The sequence below is a fragment of the Stenella coeruleoalba genome (assembly GCF_951394435.1).
Source record: "Stenella coeruleoalba genome assembly, chromosome: 1".
In the NCBI taxonomy this organism is placed as follows: domain Eukaryota; kingdom Metazoa; phylum Chordata; class Mammalia; order Artiodactyla; family Delphinidae; genus Stenella; species Stenella coeruleoalba.
The window spans coordinates 166,065,837-166,089,689 of NC_137169.1; the positions used below are offsets into that span (position 1 = coordinate 166,065,837).

Below are 23,853 nucleotides of genomic sequence, written 5' to 3' on the forward strand. Positions count from 1 at the left end.
CCTCTGCTCCCTGCTCCCCATTCCCTATACCTGTATCTGCTTTATTGCAATGTGAGTTATTTTCCCTTTGACAAAGGTTGCTTTGTAACCTCTTCTATTTTTTTCTTCTGAATTTCTATAAAGAGAATTTGATAGAAAGTTACAGAAGGAAAGATAGTCATATTCACCTTGATTAGCTGGAGCCATCTAGGTAAAAGAGATGCCTAAGGAGAGACTAAGAAATTTTGCTAGTAATTAGCATAGCAGAGGCCGCAAAGACTTGGAGACCCATTGTTTTAAAACCCTGGAACTCTGCTTACATCTTGGACAGTCAAGTAGGGAATAAATAGCAAAGGGGCATTCTTATCAAGGCTCCCATATATAATTAGTATGAAAATAAAACTGAAGAGGGAAAGGGTACAAATTAGTGAGAATTGACACTAATATCAAATTTATTTATAAAATGTATTATCAAGTATCATTTTTATATATAATGATATATATAATATATATATTTCATTTTTTTTGAAATTCCAATTATGATAATGAATCTTTTGTTTCAGTATAAAAAAAGAGGAAGAACCTGTGTCCCTCACCCCAGTTAAACATACTTGAGTCTTATTTCTGTCTTTTCAAACCTATTGGCCTTAGATTATTAATAGTGGCAGAACCAAATGTTTGACTGTCCCAAGGAGTGAAACTGGATCATTGATGATCATGTGATGCAATTCTTCAGACCATAATGAACGGCTTCATGAGGCACATGGCATGAGGGATCACTCATGGTAATGTTGTATGCACGAGAGAAATGCTGTATGGTGGAACAGGATTTTAATCAGATGACTGATTGTAAATATACATGTACAGGGAAGACTTTTCAACTTTTAAGACCGTGTTAACATTTGCTCTGTGTTGAATTCCTGTGTTTTGGTGGCATTTGGGGGATAAGTATTGACTTGTTTAATTGCCTAGTTCCCAATCCCAACCTTCTGAGGCCTGACCTACTTTGTCGAGGTTCCCGAAACACTGAGTATCTTGGGTCCAGTTTACTTTATAAACAGAAGCTGAGGCCCATGTCTCTATATATCTTCCCTGATGGGGGAATGAAAGGTGAAGATCAGATGTTCTCATTTTCTATTTGGAGATAATTCGGTAGTCAGGTTGTCAAGGGCAACCTGGGCACAAAGATCAGCAGGGCCGCATCAGCAATTCCATGGGGGTATGTTTTCTCTCCTTTTATCTTGTTGCTTCTGGTTGCCTTCTGGGCATCATCACTGCAAGTGCTGCTTGGGAGAGAGAAGAGTACATCTATCACCATCTCCTATGGCTCTGGAGCCAGCCCTCCTCCTACTCAGCAATATTTTAGATTCCAGCCCATAGGTGATATTCTGTGGGGGTCCTAGTAACTGGCTTCCAGGGGGAGGAGCCTAAGCACCGTGGAATTGACATGCTGCCTAGATGGCAGTTCCCACCCTAGATGGGCCAACTTCTATTTATCCTACAAACCCCAGCTAGAACATTACCTCCTCTGGGAAGCCGTTACTGAATGCCTCCCCTGCTGTTATAATGTAAATACCTGTTTTGTGAGCAGCTGGACACTGTGTTTGTTTTTTGGGGGGTCTTTTGGTTTGTTTGATTTTTTTTTTTTTTTTTTTTTTGTGGTACGTGGGCCTCTCACTGTTGTGGCCTCTCCCTTTGCGGAGCACAGGCTCCGGACGCGCAGGCTCAGCGGCCATGACTCACGGGCCCAGCCGCTCCGCGGCATGTGGGATCCTCCCGGACCAGGGCACGAACCCGTGTCCCCTGCCTCGGCAGGCGGACTCTCAACCACTGCGCCACCAGGGAAGCCCGGTTTGTTTGATTTTTTACAAGACCCTGTCCATCCCATCAGTAGGTGCTTTAATTTTATTAATGTGAGGGGACCCCCTCTACCATAGTCCTACCTCAGCAATTAATATCCCCTATTACTATGTTTCAGGCATCCAAACCCAGTGTATTCTTCTTAAGAATAATAAAAAAAAATCTTTCCTAGTCCAGAAATTACAAACACAATCTTTTGATAAGCATATCTCATTTGATTTATAATATATGTCACTTTAAAAGCCCTGAATTTTTTTTTTCCCATCTTGCCCCTAGGTTTTTCTGACCATTTTCTTTCTTTCTTTTTTTTTTTAGATTCCATTATATATGTGTTAGCATACGGTATTTGTTTTTTTCTTCTGACTTACTTCACTCTGTATGACAGTCTCTAGGTCCATCCACCTCACTACAAATATCTCAGTTTCGTTCCTTTTTATGGCCGAGTAATATTCCATTGTATATATGTGCCACATCTTCTTTATCCATTCATCTGTTGATGGGCACTTACGTTGCTTCCATGTCCTAAAGCCCTGAATTTTTAATGAGGAGATCTGAGTTCAAGTTGAAGTTGGGTTCCTTATTAACTATATGATTGTAGGCAAATCATTTAACCTTCATTCACGCATTTATTCATTCATTCACATATTTATTGAGCCTGTGGGCCAGTCCCTGTTAGGCACCCTGCATTGGCTTCCTTAGCTAGCAAATGGGCATAATATACGCGCCCTAATTTTCCTTACAGTTTTGTTAAGAACGTTTGTGATAGTGCTTTGTAAATGTAAAACTCTATTGAGACATTACTATGATTTTAATGGACAAGGACTTGTGCATTAGGAATAGAATAGAACAAAGAAGCAGAGAATTGCTTCTTTAGTAGAATTTGTTGTAGCCACATCAGAAAAGTGTTATGGACATATCAAAGTGCAACATCTGGGGTGGATCAGCCTTAATTCTTTTTTTTTTCTTCCTTGCTATCTCTACATTTGAAATATAATCCTGAGAACAAGAATCCCATTGGCTTAGCCTCGGTGCCTTTCCTATCCTCCTCAGGAAGGCAGAAACAGGAACTGACTGTCTCGCTAGAACTGGACACAGTGGGTGAGAGGGAGGTCCCCAGAAGGATGTCAGACTTCCCCCAAAATAAACAAGCAAGCAAACAGAAGCAGCAAATGTCTACCACGTAACTCTTATCCATTTTTCTCTCAACGGATAACTTTGTCTCATACTCTGTTAAAAGACCTCCCTCTACTAATTCTGCTGGCTTCTGCACCCATCCCTTGGCACAATGGAAAATTTCCCCCTAGATGAACAAAAAAAAACACCTCTCATCCTTCTGAAGCTACGACCCTCCCTTCTCCCCTTTAGGACCACACTGTATACCCAACCTGGGAGTTATTTATACCCACTGTCCCTGCTTCCTCTCCTTCTCATTCACTCTTCACTCTGGCCTGGCTTCCATTTCAGCCACTCAGTGAGACTGCACTGGTCCAAGCTGCCAGTGACCTTTCATGTTGGCCAGTATGTCTAGTGGATAGTTTTACGTGAAGAAATGAAAAGCAAGATGAACTTAGATCACCATGCACAAAAGTTAACTTCAAATAGCTTAGCGACTTAAATATAAGAGCAAAACTTAAAGCTTTTAGAAGAAAACATAGGAGAAATATCTTCAAGACTGTGGGTTAGGCGAAGATGTCTTAGCCATGACACTGAAAGCATGATCCATAAAAGAAAAGTTGATAAGTTGGACATTTAAAAATTCAAAATTTTTGCACTTCAAAAGACAATTTTAAGAAAATAAAAAGACAAGCTACAGACTGCGAGAATATATTTCAAGTCACACATTGGATAAAGGACCTGTGTCTAGAATGTACACAAGCGTAGGAACTTAGCTTTCTTGTTCACTGTTGTATTCTAAGCATCTATTGCAGTGCATGACATTTGGAAGGGGCTCCATAAATATTTGTGGGATAAATGAATGAATATAAGTAGCACTAGTGCAGTTTGGAGAAGAGTTTTTAGGAACATAATAAAGACTGAGGAGGAGAGAAAATAATCTCGAACATTTGTAGAATGCACTTGTACCCACTACATTTATTCCTTTCTGGCACTGTAGGTATCATCATCTCCATGCCACAGTGAAGGAAACTGAGACATGCAAGGATGATTTATTTTTTTGCCTGAGATCAAATACTATGAAGTGGGAGAGCCAGAGAGCAGACCTTGAATTTCTAATTCCACATAAGGAAACATGGGATGTGGTTTCCACTGTAGTTTAGGATAGCTCTTCACTCCCGAGCCACTTATGCCTGGCACTGTGCCTTCTCTTCTTGTCTTTCTCCGACAGTATGAGATGTCCAGATCTCTAGGCTTTGGGATTATTTTCTCAGAATTTGCTCCCTGATAATCTGATGGCAGACACACTTGTCTGATGAAGTGAAGAGCTGTCATGTGAAAACCTGGCACTAGCTTTCACTATGTTTGTTTTTGAAAATTTGTCCTCCCAGGGCTACAATTCTCATTTTCTACCTTCCTGTCAAACTGTATTTCACCAAACATGTTTTGGCTGCCAACTGGGATCTGACTGGCCTAACTTCACTTTCACTTTTCCCTGTTTTCCCCACATCACTTTCTGTTCGTGACTGTGCAGGCTCTAATCTCAAATTGATAGGCAGGTTAGATCCAGACTGGACCAGACTGTGGAAAAGCATAAGAAAGTGAGGGAATGGCACGCTGCAGACTCTATACACGGACATTTACAGGTGGTGATGGAGATGGTGTGACCTGATGTCGGTTATTATATGATGTCAACAGGAAGCCTGTTCTAAGTAACAATATTATGTCCTGAGCATTCTCAGAAAATAAAGACGCTGATTGAGGCCGAGAGGAGGGCGCTATTGTGACACTTTGAATAAATTAGAACTGGGGTCTAGGGGACCTGGACTGTTAAGCCTCAGCTCTGCTGCTCGTTGTGTTTCAAATTATTTCATCTTCCTTATCCTTTCTTTCCTAAACTGCCAAGTGAGGAGGTTAGAGCCGATAAACTTTAAGGTCTTTTTCACTCTTTGAAATTAAGTTAGGTAGCCCAACCAGAACTAATCAGGACTTCTTGAGTCTGGGTGTAAACTTTATTCTCCTAGTGATTTGATTTCGTTTTGACCTCCAGCCCTCTAAGTCAGTCTTCAAACTTCCCAGGTAGGAATGTGAGAGCTAAACTTTGGCAGCCCACTCGTGGGATAAACAGGTCTGGAGATGAAAAACTGTGAGGATTGTACATTGAAGAAGGCGAGGCAAGGATTGAGATCTGAATATGGTACCTCACCAAATACTGCCCCACGTGTGTCATGCTAAGTGGCCATAACAACAGTGGTTCTAAACCAGGGGTCCCCAACCCCTGGGCCATAGACCACTACCGGTCTGTGGCCTGTTAGGAACCGGGCCTCACGGCAGGAGGTGAGCAGCGGGTAAGTGAGTGAAGCTTCATCTGTATTTACAGCCGCTCCCCATCACTCACATCACCGCCTGAGCTCCGCCTCCTGTCAGATCAGCGGCGGCATTAGATTCTCATAGGAGCGTGAACCCTACTGTGAACTGCGCATGCGAGGGATCTAGGTTCCTTATGAGAATCTAATGCCTGATGATCTGAGGGGGAGCTGAGGCGGTGATGCTAGCACTGGGGAACGGCTGCAAATACAGATTATCATCAGCAGAGAGGTTTGACTGCACAGAGACCATAATAAATCAGTTGCTTGCAGACTCATATCAAAACCCTATCAGTGGGCTTCCCTGGTGGCGCAGTGGTTGAGAGTCCGCCTGCCGATGCAGGGGACACGGGTTCGTGCTCCGGTCCGGGTGGATCCCACATGCCGCGGAGCGCCTGGGCCCGTGAGCCATGGCCGCTGGACCTGCGCGTCCGGAGCCTGTGCTCCGCGACGGGAGAGGCCACAACAGTGAGAGGCCCGCATACCGCAAAAACAAAAACAAAACAAAACAAAAAAACAAGACAAAACCCTATCAGTGAGTGGCAAGTGACAACGAACTCAGGGCTCCCACTGATTCTGCATTATGGTGAGTTGTGTAATTATTTCATTATATATTACAAGGTAATAACAATAGAAGTAAAGTGCACAGTAAATGTAATGTGCTCGAATCATCCTGAAACCATCCCCCACCCCAGCCCCGGTCCGTGGAAAAATTGTCTTCCACAAAACCGGTCCCTGGTGCCAAAAAGGTTGGGGACCGCTGTTCTAAACCATACCTCACTGATTATATGAGATTTGCAGCTTCTGGCCACAGTTCATTGCTTTTTTTTTTTTTTTTAAACCCTAGCTCCCAACCAGCCAAGATCAGCCTGGGAGAGAGGACCAGGACCCCAAAAGGCAGGCAGCCTGGCAGAGCAGAACAGATCCTGGATCTAAGTGTGGGCTCTGGTCTGAGTTCTGCCATGGACATGCTGTGTTGGCCTGACCCTTCCTTTTCTCAGAGGGGGTTCTCTGTGCTCTGTGAGTAACTGTAAGTGCACACCACTCTGGCAGGTGGTACGACCCTAATTTTGATGCACTGTGAGGCCCCAACAGGAACAGCAGTCAGAATTGTAATAAATAAACCGTCAGGGTTGCAATGGAAGCATTAGCCCAGGCACAGTCTACTAATTTGCTCATGGTTATCGGACACGAGCTACTGCTATGGAAGTGAGGCTTCATACTTAGAGATGCTTCCTGAAAGTGACTGAAACAGGGAGTCGGAAGCCTGAGGCTAGGTGGCAGCTTTAAGTTCATCCATTCTGGTTTTCTGTCTGATGGTTCAGTCTCCTCTAAACACCCTTTTAACCCATGCTTGAACTCGTCTTGTGATGGGAAATTCACTGCCTTGTTAGGATACTGCAGCTTGTTCCACATTTCCCTCTCCTCTGTCGAACTGTTGCTGCTATCAGGTGATGTTCAGACAACAAAAATGTCCATGTCACACATGCACACAGAAGATTTCCCATCTTTATTTTCCTTAAGGAACCAGGAATAATATGCACAGGACCGCTGCTGCTTATGTCTCCTCATAAGGATATCTTGGTTTACTGTGAGCTGGTAGCCGTGAGAGATTCCTTTCTTAAAAGGTGATCAGAATAATGGTGCTCTAGTTTGGTAGGTATCTTATTTCAGGAGAGAAGCCCCATTTCTATCTGTGGGTATTAATGTTATGTATTTACATATAGTAACGGATGTGTTAAATGATTACGTTTGAGCATCTGCTATCTGCAGCGTACTATGCTAAGTGCCAGAGCAGGCGGGGGCGTCGGTGCCTTCTGACAGCACATCAGTCACACGTTGATTTGTTACCCATCTGGGTTCTTGGACTCTTTAATCAATAGAAATTGATAAGAGGCCAGACGAGAAATTCAGGCAGGGCTTTATTGGGACTCCTGCTGCAGCATGAGGGGGCGAACACAAGTAACGGGTTCCCTTGCTCGCGCCTGAGGAGGAGCCAGCTGGTCCCTTAAATGGGGTCAGGGTTGGGGCGGACCGGTGGGTTGGGCTGGAGGAGTGGCTTGGGTGACCCCTTGTGGTGCTCTGTGAGTGTGTTGGGGGGAGGGGATGGTGCGCAGTGCCCTGCTTTTGCTCCATGCACCTCAGAAGTGGCCGTTGGGTTTTGGCCTTTTTGTATCTTGTTCATAATTTGCCCCAGCTGTGTGCATGCATGCATGTATTTTTAGTCCCTTATAGTTTCTTTGTATTCTGTTGCTCAAGGAGACGTTTGTCCAGGTACAAGCGTTGCAGCAAAGAGTCCCGGGTCCCAGGTCCCAACCTGTCTCAGATTCACCCAATAGATACTTACTGAGAATCTACTTGGTGACTGCCTTTGGTTCTTGCCCTTAAGGAGTTTGCAGTTCACCGAGGGAGACAGTGTTTGATATCGATGGCACTGTATTGAATTATTATTGACTTTCCCACCTCTTTACTAGGCTCTGCTCTCCTTGAAGCTGGGGGGTTATGTGCCATGCATTACTGAATCCCCACCACCTGGCACATTGTAGGCACAAGGTAAATATTTGTTAAATGGGTCAGTAGCTAAATGCATGAAGGGAAAAACACAGACTTTGGCATCTGGTGCTCTGAGCTAGGTCTTGACTCAGCAATTTGCCAGCTAGGTGGCTGGGGATAAGGCCATGCAGCGTTATGAAACAGGGGCCTATTTTGCAGGGTGGTTGCGAGGATTAAAAGAAAGAATACACAGATTGCCTAGCAGTGCCTGGCATACAAATCTAAAATCAAAAATAGTATTCTCTTCCTACTCTAGCTCCCTTAAGGCACCTTTTCCATCTATCCAGGAAAACCAAGGAGAACATATTTCTAGAGTTCACTGGTTTGCTTGTGTTTTGAAATTAAAGACAAAGCCCCACAGGTGAGACCCCACCCCGAACCCTTTGGAAGGAGCCCAAATCAGCTTTTCCATTGTATAGAGGAAACCCAGGGTGCCACTTGAGGAAGATGAAGTTCTGGAGATGGATGGTGGCGATAGTTTTACAACAATGTGAATGTACTTAACGCCACTGAACTATACACTTTAAAATGGTTAAAATGGTACATTTTATGTGATGTATACTTCACCACAATACATTAATACAACAAAAAAAGAAAAAAATATTGCTATGACTTATAGCTCTCCCAACAGGTGGGCCATTTTTAAGTGTAAGTAATCACCAGGCCATTCTCATTCCCTTAATCTGCATGTGGGTCACCAAGCGTTATTGAGGTGGTAATTCCCTAAGAAGCCAAGACTTTGAGGCTGCTTGGTTTGAAATTGAGTGATAAGAGGCACTCGCACCTATTTTGCAGGTTATGTTTCCCTTTATTTGCTCCACCCTGCATGAGTGTGTCAACAAGTCTTTTTGACTCCACACAAAATCCTGTTGGAATCCGTCCCTGTCTCTCCTCTCTTGTTTCCAGTATTTCCATCTGGGGGCTGAGCCCCCATCATCTCTCACCTGGACTGCAATGGCTGTTTAAGTGGTCTCCCTGCCCTCCGGCTTCTCTTACCATCCATTCTCTTCAGGACACCCAAAGTGTTCTTTTTAATATGCAAACCAAAGCATACCACAGCTCTACCGCTGGAAGAATGAAATTTAAATAAAGGAAAAAATACCACTCCTCTGTTCCTATCAATGTTAAATTAAAACCCAAACTCCTTATCATGCATGCGTCCTTTCAGATCTGGTCCCTGCCCCCCTCTCCCAACCTCTGCTGTCCCCGTCTCCCCTCGCTCACCATTCTCCAGTCACGCTGGCCTTCTTTCTCCATCTCTCACCTGCCCCATTCCTTCCCAACCTGGGCCCTTTCTCTGGATGTCCTACTGCCTGGAAATCTAGATCCTCTGATCTTTGCATAGCTGGCTCTTTCTGACCATACAGATCTCAACCCAAATGTCACCACCTCAGAGAAGCCTTCCCAGAGTGCCTGTATGGCCTGTCGCTCTGTGCTGTCACTGTGTGTGCATTCTCTGCCCTCTGACGTTATCTTCTGTATATAAGTGCTTATTTGTTGTTCACCTCTTCCACCTAGAATGTGAGTGCCATGAGAAGTAGGTGCCTTGTTATGTTACCCTCCACTGCATCCCCAGGGCTAGACCAATGCCTGGCCCATAGAAGGCCCAGATGGAATATCTATCGAATGAATGAATACCAGATGAATTAATGCCGTAAAGGAGTAAGATATGTTTACCTATGAAATAGTTCTGTTTTTGTCCTCTTACATTCTTCCTGTCACGTTTTCTGATGCAAATCCCCATCCCACCCTCACCTCGACCATCTCCATTCTACTTGTTTCCAGGTAATTGTTAACCCTTTATAGCAGGGGTCCCCAATCCCCGGGCCTCGGGCCAGTAGCAGCCCACGGCCTGTTAGGAGCCTGGCTGCACAGCAGGAGGTGAGCGGCTGGGGAGCGAGCGAAGCTTCGCCAGCCACTCCCCATCGCTCCCCATCGCTCGCATTACCGCCTGAACCGTTCTGCCCCCCCACCTGCTCCCCGGTCCGTGGGAAAATTGTCTTCCACGAAACTGGTCCTTGGTGCCAAAAAGGTCGGGGACCCCTTCTTTATACTGTTCTCTTGACAGCTTGCCTGTCACAAGGATGCTGAAAGTCCTCCGCTTGTCCCAGCCTCAAATTCCATCCGCCACCAGTCACACGTGTATGAGAGGAAACAGTCTGAAACACAAGCTGTGTCACAGCCCCTCACTTCTGTACATTTAGACCCTGACTTTTAGGGCCGCCATAGCTGCAGGTGAAGCTGGGTGTGCACTGGTGTGTATTGGTATGCCAGTATGAGATGCTGGTCAGGAGCGGGGCAGGCAGGGTGAGGCTCCCCGTGACCCCAGCCCTCACCCCTGCGCTCAGCTTCAAGGCTCTTTGTGGGACACTGATCCTCCGGCTCGCCTGCCTGTGCCCTGAGCTTGGTGCTCGCCCCTCAGAGTTCCAGCCCCGCTGCCCCCTTCTCCAGGGCTCAGGCCCTGCCCGTGCCCTGGATTAATGGCCTCCCTTTCTGGGCTGCATTGTAAGACAACTTATGTCCTTCTTTTTATTTATTTATTTATTTTTGCGGTACGTGGGCCTCTCACTGTTGTGGCCTCTCCCGTTGCAGAGCACAGGCTCCGGATGCGCAGGCTCAGCAGCCATGGCTCACGGGCCCAGCCGCTCCGCGGCATGCGGGATCCTCCCGGACCGGGGCACGAACTCGTGCCCCCTGGATCGGCAGGCAGACTCTCAACCACTGCGCCACCAGGGAAGCCCCATATGTCCTTCTTTTTAATGTGTCTTGCTTCTCCTGCTGAGTTATTAGGAATGGGGCTGCCATTAAAACAACTCTTAAAAACTGGAGGAAAGGAGACTACTGTTTATTGAGTACACGTGGTGGACCAAGCGCTGTGCTAAGCCCCGTATCTCTATTTTCTCACTTAATTCTCATAACCTCCCTACGAGTAAGGGGTCTCCATTTTTCCCAGTGGGGAAGCTGGAGCCCAGAGAATCGACACAGCTTTCCAGAGCCTGGCTGACTCTAAGACCCGAGGAGGTAGGTGGCGCCTGCAGAGACCGTGGGCTTGCCCGGAACAGGGGGAAGCAGAGGTCAGGTGGAGGTGGAAAGGAGCGCTGATTTAAAATCAACAGCCATTTTCAATTAGTAATAATGAGGGGCAGTGAGAGCCTGTACTTTTAGTGGGAGGAGCACATAATTCGTGGCGTTCAGGGCTCAGTTTGACTCCCAGCTCTGCCCTCTCCTAGCTGTGAGCTCTGTGCTAGTTACTTAGCCTCTGCACTCTAGTTCCTTCACCGATAAATGGGGATGCCAGTACCTACCTCGCCGGCAACCAGGTACGTGTGTGAGTACTGAACAGAGTAGTTGCTACCTTCTAGATGCTAAATGAATAACAATTTCTATGAATATTATTAGGTTTTTCATTATTGCTTGAGGGTCTTCTTCCCCTACCGCACCTCTACACTGAGGGTCTCTGTGATTCCTTTCATGTCTGTTTCATCCTCTGATTCCTGTAACAGAGTCTGTTGCTGGTGTAATTGAAAAGACTGAAATCTTTGTTTTAATCCATACATACTTCTACCGCCCATATTGCTGTTCTGGCAAACGTACAATTGCTGTCTGTCATATGAAGGTTTTACTTATGTTGCTGAGCAATGTAGCCTTGGTTTTGGTCGAGAGGAGGGACCATTTCTGTTTCTGTTTCTTTTTTTTAAAAAATCTGTGTTAAATATGAGTATAGGAATTGACCTTATCCAGGTCAATGTAAAATCAGCTGAAACAAATCAGCTACCCCTGCAGGTATATCTCCCTCTAGAGCTCTGCTCAGAGGCTTATGAGTAGATGGAATTTACGCACAATACCTTGACTTTGAGTTTCCCTGAATTATATAACTATTTCAGGTAAGTGATATAATAAATGAGGTACCTCGTATTTTGGCTTTGTTTATTCTCACCTACCCTGTGTCTATAATCTATAAACAGATGCTTGAGCGCATGAAAGAATCTTGTCATTTAAAGGTATCCCACAAGGAATCTTAATATCTATAATCACCTGCTATATGTCAGGGACGGTGGGGTGCCAAGTAGGCTGAGATGTTCCAGGGAAGGGCTAGGGTGGACCCGGATGCTAGGGACAGTCAGGGCCTGCCTGGGCAGTTGGACCCCACTCTAGGGGGAATTTCTGAGTCCACTGCTCACTGTCTGTAGGGACAGAAGTCCCTCGGGCTTGCCCCAGGCTGCTTGCTAACTGGGGGGGCCAGTCCAGTGGGTGGCACATAACCACCACCATCCAGGTGTTAGGAGTAGTGATTATACCTGGTGGGCGGCACCATCGTGACTCGGGCCAGACCCAAAGGTGAGAGAAGGACACCGGCTAAGCGGGCAGAGGTTTAGGGGAACAAGCGTGCTCATTAGGGCAACCAAGGCCGTCCCACTCATATGGACTGAGCCAGTCTGGTGGTGTCAGAGGGAGGCTGTGACTGAAGGGGTCCACTACCGCCCAGCGTTTTCTGGATGCTTGTGTGACGCCCAAGCACAATGCAGGCTCACCAGCGAGTGCATGGAACTGCCTTCTCCCTTCCCTGCTAGAGCGGACCCGGATATGGGGGGGTTGTTCTCTCCTGCGAAAAGCTCCAGGGACTATGGCCAGGAGGAGATGGAAGAACAGAGTTCACCTTCCCCCACCCCTCTTCTTCCCTCTGGCCAGTGTGGATTCATGCTTTTAAATCATAATTTCATTTATTTTTGAGTAAATGAACATCAGAGACAACTAGTGCTATAAAATGACTCCCCTTTTGGAAAAGTGGTGAAGTTCACTTTTCTGGCTTCTGTTTCGAGAGAGAGAGAGAGAGAGTTTAGGCTTGCTGAGATACTTTTGCTCTCATGAAGCAGCGGTTCTGCATCAGAATCATCTGGCGGGCTTGTTAAAGCTAATTACTGGGCCTCATCCCCAGGATTTCTGAATCAGTGTGTGAGGGTGGGGACTGAGAATTTGACCAGGGAATGCTGCTGTGGTTGCTCCAGGGGTCATGCTTCGAGAACCACTGTCATGGAGTAATCCATGTATTCACCATGTTCCAAATGTGAATGATATATTTTTGGTCAAGTCCACCACTGCTGTGAATATCTTCTATTGATATGCTTGTCTTTGTCTCCCTTCAACAGGTATTTTGACGTTGGACTGCATGATTTCTTAGTTAGGTAAGCCAATCGTTTTTATTTTAGGTATCATTGGAATAGCGTGTCTATTATGGAATACTGAGATGAAAATAAAATCCTTGTGAGATATCTTGATAAATAATGGCAACCATATATTTGACAAGAAAATACCACTAGCTCTGTTTTTTGTGCCTCCCAGAATCACACAAGAATATCCTTTTTAAACAATCAAAGGAATTTATTTTTAAAGGGATTTGTATCTGAAATGATAGTTACCCAACTATTGGGCTACTGGAAAAACAAATAGAATAGTGAAGAGAGGACTTTCCTGGTGGCTCAGTGGTTAAGAATCCGCCTGCCAATGCAGGGGACATGGGTTCGATCCCTGGTCCGGGAAGATCCCACATGCCGCGGGTAGCCCCTGCTCGCCGCAACTAGAGAAAGCCCGTGCGCAGCAATGAAGACCCAACGCTGCCAAAAATAAATAATAAAGTAAATAAATAAATTTATAAAAAAAAGAATAGTGAAGAGAGCCAGCTTGCATTCATACATTAAACAACCCTCTTGACCAATTTTCCCTCCGTTGAATTTAAGCTTTTTGAACTGAATCTACTACTTGTTTCACAATCATGAAGATACAGTCTTGTTCATCATTGAAAGAGATCGCAGTTTATATCCTAGTATATTGGTGATTTTTACCAGCGTTGGCTTATGGGGCATATTAATTCCAAATAGCTATTAAATCAAACAGAGGTTAAATGGAAATATACCAGAAGATTAACAGTGTTGGTAATAATATGCACAATATTTTTCCTGTTATAAACTTTATTGTACTTTTTAGATTTTTTATTATATTGAGTTATATTCATTATTCTAATAATGGTGGAAAGTGGTCATTAAAAATACCTATCAAAAATATATGTGGGGAGCAATAATGGTTGCTGAGGGACTATAAGCTAAGATCACAAGGAAACCAGAAATCATGTAGAGTGATTTACTTTCTGCAAATATGTAGCTCTAAATGCTAATTAATTCTGAGTCCACTAATAAACAGTATTGTAAATCACATGTGATTTCTGGGTAGATGTTACAGTAGTTCAGTTCTCCACAATGCATGGCCATCTCCCTGTGGTTAAGATGCTGTCTGAGGGGACATGTACATCTTTGGCATCACCTTGATCCTAAACCAGCAGCATTTCCTCTGTGACAGATTGCATATGGCGGTGTTCCGAGCAAAGCCATACATACCTTGTCCTTTCTCTAGGTCTTTATGCAAGGCTGTGCTTGGAAATCTCCTTGGCCTACCCCAGACCCAAGGAATCTGGATTATCCTGGCTTTCTCCAGGATATGACACACACAAGGCAGTGTGTAAACAGTTACCCTTGACACATCAAGGGTAAATGTATTTTAGTTAGGAGGGTTAAAGGGCCAGTGGTCATGGGAAAGGCAGGCATGAGAATTCTATACCTAAACCGATAAGAAAAACTGTCTGGGTGTACTTCAGGGAGTTGTTTGGATTTTTTGAGTTAATGTCTTTGGTACTTTGTATTACTCCTGTGCTACTGTTCACGTAATTACTGTGGTAGCTGCAAGTTTGTACTTCTCTTACTTTCTCTAGTAACTTTCTTGAGGGCAGGGAACACGCCTCAATCATCTTTCCATAATTAAACTGGATGGAATCAACCTTCAGCAAACATTTGTGTATGGGAATGTAAATTGATACAGCCACTATGGAAAACAGTATGGAGGTTCCTTTAAAAAAAAAAATAGAACTACCATACGACCCAGCAATCCCACTATTGGGCATATACCCAGAGAAAGCCATAATTCAAAAAAAGTCATGTACCACAATGTTCATTGCAGCTCTATTTACAATAGCCAGGACATGGAAGCAACCTAAGTGTCCATCAACAGATGAATGGATAAAGAAGATGTGGCACATATATACAATGGAATATTACTCAGCCATAAAAAGGAACGAAATTGAGTTATTTGTAGTGAGGTCGATGGACCTAGAGTCTGTCATACAGAGTGGAGCAAGTCAGAAAGAGAAAAACAAATACTGTATACTAACACATATATATGGAATCTAAAAAAAAAAAAATGGTCATGAAGAACCTAGGGGCAGGATGGGAATAAAGACACAGACCTACTAGAGAATGGACTTGAGGACATGGGGAGGGGGAAGGGTAAGCTGGGAGAAAGTGAGAGAGTGGCATGGACATATATACACCACCAAATGTAAAATAGATAGCTAGTGGTAAGCAGCCGCATAGCACAGGGAGATCAACTCGGTGCTTTGTGACCACCTGGAGGGGTGGGATAGGGAGTGTGGGAGGGAGACGCAAGAGGGAGGAGATATGGGAATATATGTATATGTATAGCTGACTCACTTTGTTATAAAGCAGAAACTAACACACCATTGAAAAGCAATTATACTCCAATAAAGATGTTAAAAAACAAAAAAAAACCCCAACCAAACAAAGAAAAAAACAATTGTGTAGAAGTGACTGAATGAGTAAATGAATGAAATGAGGCAGAAAGGACAGAGGGTGAGGATTAAGAAGAAGCTGTTCATTTATTCAACAGATAGTTATTAAGCCTACCATGTGCCACTTCCTTGGTTACATCTGGGAATACCACGGTGAGGAAAATAGACATTTGATTTAAAGCTTTCCCTGAGCTCATCTCTTGCCAGCCTTGTGGTTTGAGCAACTTGAAGTGAGGAGGGTGGTCTGCCTCTGGGACCCCTCCTCCCTGTCCTTCTTCTGGGCTCCAACCGTGTTTCCTATGTTGGGTGCGGAGGAGGCAGAGGGAAGGGTTAAGTGCCTCTAATGTAACTGGAACAGATGCTGGGACGCCCTGGCCCTGGCAGGAGGCCCTTATGGGTGCGTGCTAGTAAGATGCTCAACTAGTCACCTTAATCGGTTGTTCTGTGAACCAAGCAGATCTGGGGCTTTTTTCTGCCCTGCTGTCTTCCTGCAGTTTTCCTTTCTTTTACTCTGGTAGGGGCAGGACAAATCAACGTGCCCACTGTTATCCACTGTGGGAGTAAAAGTCTCCCCTTCTTGCAGGCATGCCCAGTCTCTGGATGAAGTCTCTTCATCCCCTCCCCCAACATACAGCAGCACTCCCCATTAAGCCAGGAACCTAGGGGCTCGAAGGAGTCTCTTCCTCGGTCCTCTTGCCAGCTTGGGGATAGGGTGGGGCCGGGCGTTGGGTAGGGAGGTGGTTGGGGGAGCAGTCAGTTGTCCATCTCTTAGTAATCCCAGGATGGGGTGCAAACCCCTTTGTTTGCAGCTGTCTGTAGAAAATGGGTCCTTTCTGCTCCCAGTTTGGGAGGTCATGCCTGGTGGGGACTGAGCCCTGTTGATCTTTGGGCACCTTAGTGAGAACTGTTTCATCTGCATGTCGACCCCAGAAGCCAGCGGGGTTGAAGAAGGGTGTGGGCACAATGAAAGTGGGAGGTGAGGGAATGGCAACCACAACTCCTTTAAGAAGTTAAGCTGTGATAGGGAGGAAAGAAAGGCATGGCAGCTGGTGGAGAAGGTGGTTTGAGTGGGGATTTTTTTTTTTCTTTTTAATTGGAGGAGCTCTTGTATTTAGCCACCAGAAGGTCTTAAGTGCCCTTTAGACTTAGAGAAAGTGTTTTCAGTTGGGTGGAGAGAAGCAGCACACGATTGCCGGGGGAACGAAGAAGCAAAGCAGTGAATGGTGACTTAGTGACTCCAGTGGGCAATGGTGCTTTCCTGGAAGTATACCGCTGGAGAGCACCTTAGAGGTTGGAAGAATGTGGGGTCGTACTTGTGGGACCCTTCTTGTTCTGTGATAGCCGGCAGAAGAAAATATATTTCCCTTTGTAAAAGGGAATTGGCATAGTTTTTTTTTTTTTTTTAATTAACTGCATTTATTGGCTCCAGTAAACTCTTAGCATGTACTCTGGGTTGTCCCGCTGTATTGAATGCTTAGCATTTGGAAGGAAAGAAGCTGCAGCATGCCTGAAATTAATCAGCTGCATCTTTTACGTTGATGGAAGCAATGTCGACTTCTCTGGAATGACATCAGTTTCCACAAAGGCAAGAGCCCTATCTGTGATCTCAGCCTGGGCAACTGCAGGGAGGGACATGTTTCCTTTTAAGTTGTTGGAGTGCTTCACTGAGCTATGGGGCCGGAAGGCGCTGTCACGTTTAATGAAATGTGAGCATTTCTGATATTGGCGTTTTATGATGACTGTGGGAAAACTCAGTGTGCTCAGTCCTTCTGCATCTTACAGAAACCAAAGAGAAGACTTTCAGGAAACAGTAATCACAACTCACTTAAGAAATAGCCTCAGAAGAATATTGGCTGGAATTCTTAATGTGATGCTACAAAAGGAAAAGGAAAAAAGTGACCAATCTAGGAAAAGAGATTACAGAAGAAACCAGCGCTTTGATTTTAGATAACAGGATGGCTTGTTTAAATTTAGCTTAGTTAAGTTTTGGCAAGAAAGTAGAATTGACTAGTGATGTTCGGTTTGATTCTTGCTGACTGAGGCATATTTCATTTTACCCAGAACTGTAGCCAGCCCTACCCCTTTTATGAAAGGTATACTCTAATTGCTTTGTACCTACCTCCTTGCCCTCTTCTAAGTTCCTCAGGTTGGGGAATCGGTTTAAGTAATACAGGATGCTCTCGTGACTTTTCAAAGAAAACCTGGAGACATCCCTCTTACATGTTGTCTGAAAGATAAAATTTGTCAGTGTTTTTTTTTTTTTAAACAATTGCTCCTACGCTTATGCATGTAAAAAACAGGAAAGTATTCACCTGTGTTTTCGTCTTTCTGTATTGTTTATATTTAGCTATTTAATCCATTTCAAATAAGAATCTAACTTAAAAAAAAAAATAGCAGGAATTCCTTGGTGGTCCAGTGGTTAAGTCTCGGTACTTTCACTGCCGTGGGCCTGGTTTCAATCCGTGGTTGGGGAACTAAGGTCCCACAAGCCTCATGGCGCTGCCAAAAAAAGAAAAGCAATTTATTCAATAAAGGTCATCACTTTCCCTTTTTATTCTAAAGTCCATGTGTGAGTGCATCAGAGCCATTACTTTTGTCCTTGGGAGACTGTTTTGATATCCTGTCAGGAGCAGAAGTGCAGTGTGGCGGTGATGCCGTGGGTACTTCTTAGGCAAACAGAAAAAGGCAGTGAGCCTCAGGCATGGCCCTAAAGCTGTTTGAGAAGCTCTCTGGAGTTAATACACTCATCAGAAGATAAATTCCTTTGCATAAGCAAACAGATTCTGCCTAGAGAATGTTCAGTATAGTGCAGATTCAATCCTGTACAAATGCTAATGTGTCCATGAAACAGCACAGCTGTGCCCTTTTGAAGCGTGATTTTGTTCTGGTGAGAGAGAAGGTAGAATGGGCCAGCTGCTCACTTCTGTAGTGTCTTTTGTTCTTCTTCTGGAGGTTGATCCTGGGATCCCACAATGGTCTGGAGGGTCTTTGAATTGTCAGAGGGCAGCACATTTCAGTGATGTGTGAATTAATGGTTCACTGAATTCTGAAATAAGCAAAACGGTTTTTAGCTTTCCCTTAGTGACAACCTGTACCTACCTGACCCATTCATAAACCCAGCCCCACAGCAGAACAGAAGCTTCATGAATCACAGGGTAGTTTTTCTCCACCTCTATTCTGAGCACCCTGAAGTTCACCACCACTTTTGCTATAGTTAACGGTGCTGATAAAGAAGTCATTTGAAATATGTCTTGGATTGTATGATGTCCAACATGTTCAAAAGAGTCCGCCTTGCATCTTTAAGAAGTCTAGTAGTCAAGGGCTTCCCTGGTGGCGCAGTGGTTGAGAGTCCGCCTGACGATCCAGGGGACACAGGTTCGTGCCCCGGTCCGGGAGGATCCCACGTGCCGCGGAGCGGCTGGGCCCGTGAGCCATGGCCGCTGAGCCTGCGCGTCCGGAGCCCGTGCTCCGCAACGGGAGGGGCCGCAACAGTGAGAGGCCTGCATACCACACACACACACAAAAAGAAGAAGTCTAGTAGTCAAAAGCGAGATTCATTTCAGGCTAAAGGTGTCCTCCTGAGAAGGAGAAGGAAGAGTGCTGGGGATAAGCCTCTCTCTTTCCTGTGTCTCCTCAGGACAGTTGAGACCTGTTTAGGCTCTGAGCTGCTCTGGAAACGGAGATGTTGAGGAAGAATGTGGGCATTTGGTCCTGGGAGTAAGAACCAGGAAGATAATTAGCATCTGTATTCAGTCTAGTAGCTTAGAAACAACTTAAATACATACTTGAAACCATTATGTATATATATTTTTTTTCTTTTTTTTTTTTTTTTTTTTTTTGCGGTACGCGGACCTCTCACTGTTGTCTCTCCCGTTGCGGAGCACAGGCTCCGGACACGCAGGCTCAGCGGCCATGGCTCACGGGCCCAGCCGCTCCACGGCATGTGGGATCTTCCCGGACCGGGGCACGAACCCGTGTCCCCTGCATCGGCAGGCGGACTCTCAGCCACTGCGCCACCAGGGAAGCCCTGTGTATATTTTTATAGACAAATATAAAAGGAGGGAAGATAAAACCAATATATATCTATTTTTCAGCACACACAGAGGTGATAACCCAGAGGCCAAATACCTGATTTGTTACATAGGATTTTGAATTTGTTATTGTGTGACTGTAACACGGAAGTCAACTTTTGTTTGTCTACGTAGATAATTTTTTAATAGTGGCATAAAAAGTAAATGAGCTGATTAAAAAGCTGCCCCCGCCTGAGGGAGCCTGACCTCTGCATTTCTGCCCCTGATCAGGCACTGCTGATCCTCTCTTAGTGGCAGTGGGAGGAGAGATGTGGCACCTGGATCGGAGCCACCAAGTCCCCTTGGTCCCTGGCCACTGCACACGCCTCTCCTTTGCAGGGACTGCAGCCTCCCAGCCTTCTTTTTAAAGCTTCCTTTCATTCGACTTGTGGAATATGAAACCAGCAGCTCATGAGCTGTGTGGTGTTCCAGTAACAAAGTGTTTTCAATGAAAAGCGAGGAACTTGTGCGTGAAGAAAGCCGGATCCCAAAGCGGCCCCACGGAGAAAGATCATAGGATGCAGGCAGGGTGCTGAAGAGAAGGTGACTGCAGCCACCGTTGCTCCCGGGCCCCGTCAGCTTCCAGATCCTGTTGAGTCTGTCTCCTCACCATCTCTCACATCACCCTTTCCTTTGTTTCTGGAGGAAAGATATGCACCTTTGTCAGTAATTTGGGCTTCTTCCCTCATAGGGCTGTAGTGAGGTTTAATACTATATGCGAAACACTTAGCTCCGTGCCTGGGGAAACAGTGGGGACGTAATAGGGGTTAGTTTTGTCCTTCCCCCGACCCCACTTCACCTCTGGAATCAGGGTAACAGGGTTTGAGGCCTGGCCCCTCCCCTTCCTGTGTGACTTTAGGCAGCTCACTATCCCTTTCTGAACCCTTGACGACTTACCTGATGCTGTCACTCCCTGCTCAGAACCAGTCAGTGATTCTCTTTCCTCTGTCAGAACCAGACTAATCCCCCCCCTGCTCGCCCAATGTCCTGGGTCCACCACAGTAGGTCTCAGGCTCCCTTTCCATCTCATCTCACCATTATTCTCCTTTGGGTCACCGCCAAATGGGTCTAAATGCTGCTTTCTGTCTTTCCCCCATTCCCTGGCTTCCTTTCTTGGCTCATGTGTTCCCTGTGCATGAAGTGCCCACCCTGCCCCCACATCCAAGTCCTGCTTCGCTCAGGTCCATCTCAGATGCGGCCTTCTCCACGCTCAGCATAAGTGTCTCCATCTTGGGCCCATTGTCTTGTTTTTAACAGGCTATATGTCAATTATATCTCCATTTTTAAATAAGGTAATATTTATTCCATTAAAAAAAAAGAGAGCAGTGGACTGAGAAAGTTCCTTTTCTCAGTGACAGAGCTGAAACCAGTATCTCTAGTCTGACGAACCCAAGGACATAGAGCGTAGGGAAGTGGTCGCCTGAGCATTTGGCGCCATTAATTTAAAAAAATGTTTAACGAATACGTTTTATTTCTCAAAAATGTAACATGACTTAGTAACCATCTCCCTTTTTCTTCTTTTTTTTTGACTCGTGAATTTGTTTTTATTTTTATTGGGCTATAGGGGATGGGTTGGGAAATATCTCTGTAAGTTGTGCCCTCCTAGGGAAATGTCCATTCTCATTTTCCTGCGATAGCTTTCGGAGCTTTTTCTTTTTCTTGGAGCTGCAGGTCTTGCTGGCAGCAGCCTCTTCAGGTTCACTGCTGAGAGGCTCCTCCTTGGAAGAGAATTTCCTCTTTTTCTTGGGGACCCTCTTGTTTCCTGACTCTTCAGGGTCACTATCTGGTTCCTCTTTGGGGAAAGGTTTCTTCCTCTTGGTAGGACTTCCACTGCCAGCTGTCTCTTCACGATCACTACTAACCAGCTCCTCCTTGGAAAAAGATTTCTATTTTTTGGGTTTGGAGGAGACAGATGGGGGTCTTCCATTCCATTCTCCTGAGGAACCTCCTGGGGCTTTTGCTTCTTCGTCTTTTTGGGTCTTTTCATCTGTCTCCTCACATTCCTCCGGGGTCCTACTGCTGTTTTCTGAAGACGCCAGGGCACTCACAGCTAGCCTTTTCTTTTCCTTCTTCAAGCATTTCTTCTCCTGCTTCTCCGGCTTCCTAGTAATCTCAGCAGCCGCTTCCTCTGCCTGAACCATTGCCTCCTTCATGACATCCAGATTCTTTCGTGGAATCTCTCCAGTCTCATAGGACAGCCGCTGCTCAACTTGTTCTCAAAGCTTCTCCCCAAATACACTGGTAGATACCTCAGAGAAGCCATCAATTTGCTGCATTTGTTTGCCAGGAATTGGGAGATGCGGCCTCTGTTCTGGCAGCTCCGCGGCCAATGAAGGTAGAGTGGAAAATGAGTCCATATTTTGGGGTGTTACCCCTTGTCTTCAGGGCTCTGGAAAGTTGGTCCCTGTGCTGGGCCCAGGGAATCACTCAGACACCAGGACTGGCCATCACCCCCAGAGCAGAGGCCTGTACAGGTCAGGGAGCCCTGGTCAACCATCACCGTGATCCTTTTTTCTTTTAATACATTTATTTATGCAACCAATTAAGTGGTCTAAGCACTATTCCAGGAGCTGGGATAAAAGCAATGACGAGCTAGACAATACCCCTGCCCTCCCTCGGCTTGCCCTGTGTGGGTGAAGACAGAGAAAACAAGTAAGCAAGCCCTGTAATGCCCGTGATGTGATGGAGGAGCCAGGTGGGAGAGCTAGCTCCCTTCGATAGCATGGGCAGGAAGGGCCTCTTGGAGGCGGTAGGTGACCCTGGGTAAGAGAAGGGTGAGTGGGAAGAGGCTTCCGGGGGAGATCTGAGGCTGGGCTGTTTCAGGCAGAGGGAAGGGCAAGCGCCAAGACCCTGAGATGGGAAGGAGCCCCTTGAGGAATGGAAGGAGGGAAGCCCGTGGGGCTGGAGGGTGTGGAGCAAGGAGCCAAGGGTCCAAAATGATTCTGGAGGACGAGGCGACGGCTGGACGGTGAAGAAGAGCAGGGTCTCTTTTAGATGCGGTGAGAGCCATTGGAGGGTTTTCAGTAGGGGTGTAACAGGTCTGTGTCAGGCTTAGCTAGGAATTTAGTGAAATCGTGATCTCTGAACCTCAGCCATTACCATGCTCTTCTACCGTGAGCTGGAGCTTGGTGACCCAGGCCTGTCCATGCTCCTCAGGGAAGTTTCTTTGACAACCAGCTGCTGTGAAAGCTACTCTGTGTTGAGTAACAGTAGCCCTAACTATCCTTTAATTTCCTTCTGTTTACGTTTGCTTGGTGTGTTGTAAAAGGTGTGATTATACATGTGGACATGAACCTGGAGGCAGTTAAACGATGGTGGAACCTGGCAATAGGCATTTGGAGACCGTGGCTTGGCTCTGGGAAGGCCACCTGGGGTGGTGTTTGTAGCTTTCTCATGGGGACAAGTAACCATCTTGCCTCGTGAGCTCTCGGTCCTTCACTGTGGAGTCTCTGAAGGTCCAGTTCTTAACCCTCCGTGCTCCTGTCTTTGTGCCGCTCCCTTTGGATGTCGGCCACCCTCAGGACAGGAGGCCTTCTCGATCTAAGTACAGCACTGGTCCCCCACCTTGGGGCTGCCTGGAGGAGAACTCCATCTGGTTCGCTCATGAGAGCTGTTGCATAGTGAGTTGGTATATTCTCCCCTCATATTCTCGGTTGGTACATTCTCAGTTTTTGTCACAGACTGAACCCCTTCCTGGCTTCCCCCATCACAATCACTGTCCAGGACAGCATTTCTCTTCCCCCAGACTCCAACACCTGGAGTGATTTGTAGTCTGTTCCTTCCCTTTGTAGAATCTTAGGATGGAAGAGCCTTGATGATTAAGCCTCACATTACAATACTTCTCAGTTCTTAGAAGATTTCTCAGATCCACTCTTGCTTCCTTCCTACTGCTGCCACTTCTGAGGAAGAACTTTCCAGAATTGTTCATCTTCATGGCTGTGCTATATCGAGTTTGTTAATTAGAAAATCCAGATTAAAAAAGAAAAGAAAAGAAACCCTTCACGCTCTAAGAGTCGAAATGCATAATTCACTTCCCACCATACATAGCTTCTATCAATATAGATGTTCTGGTGAATAAATGTATCCTTTAAAAAATTGAAAAGAGCCCCTGGTGAATTAATTGAGAAAATTTGGAATATAGAGACATAATTTTAAGTGTACAAAGCTCTGGGTCAGGGAAGGATGCTGCTAAGTGGGATGGGCTGTAAAATCCATGGTCCAAACCAGTACAGATGGGGTATTTATTCAACAGGGCATTTGTTAAGTGGTGGTGGTGTTG

General features: G+C 45.6%; 1 protein-coding gene across 8 annotated transcripts in view; it reads left to right on the forward strand.

Moving 5' to 3' along the window:
- Positions 1-23,853, forward strand: part of HHAT (hedgehog acyltransferase) — a 365,509-nt gene that overhangs the window by 186,959 nt on the left and 154,697 nt on the right. For all 8 annotated transcript variants that reach the window (XM_079945495.1, XM_079945499.1, XM_079945494.1 and 5 more), the window contains one exon: positions 13,019-13,054. In XM_079945495.1, coding sequence (XP_079801621.1) covers positions 13,019-13,054 — 36 coding nt within the window. The remainder of the gene's footprint in view (positions 1-13,018; positions 13,055-23,853) is intronic.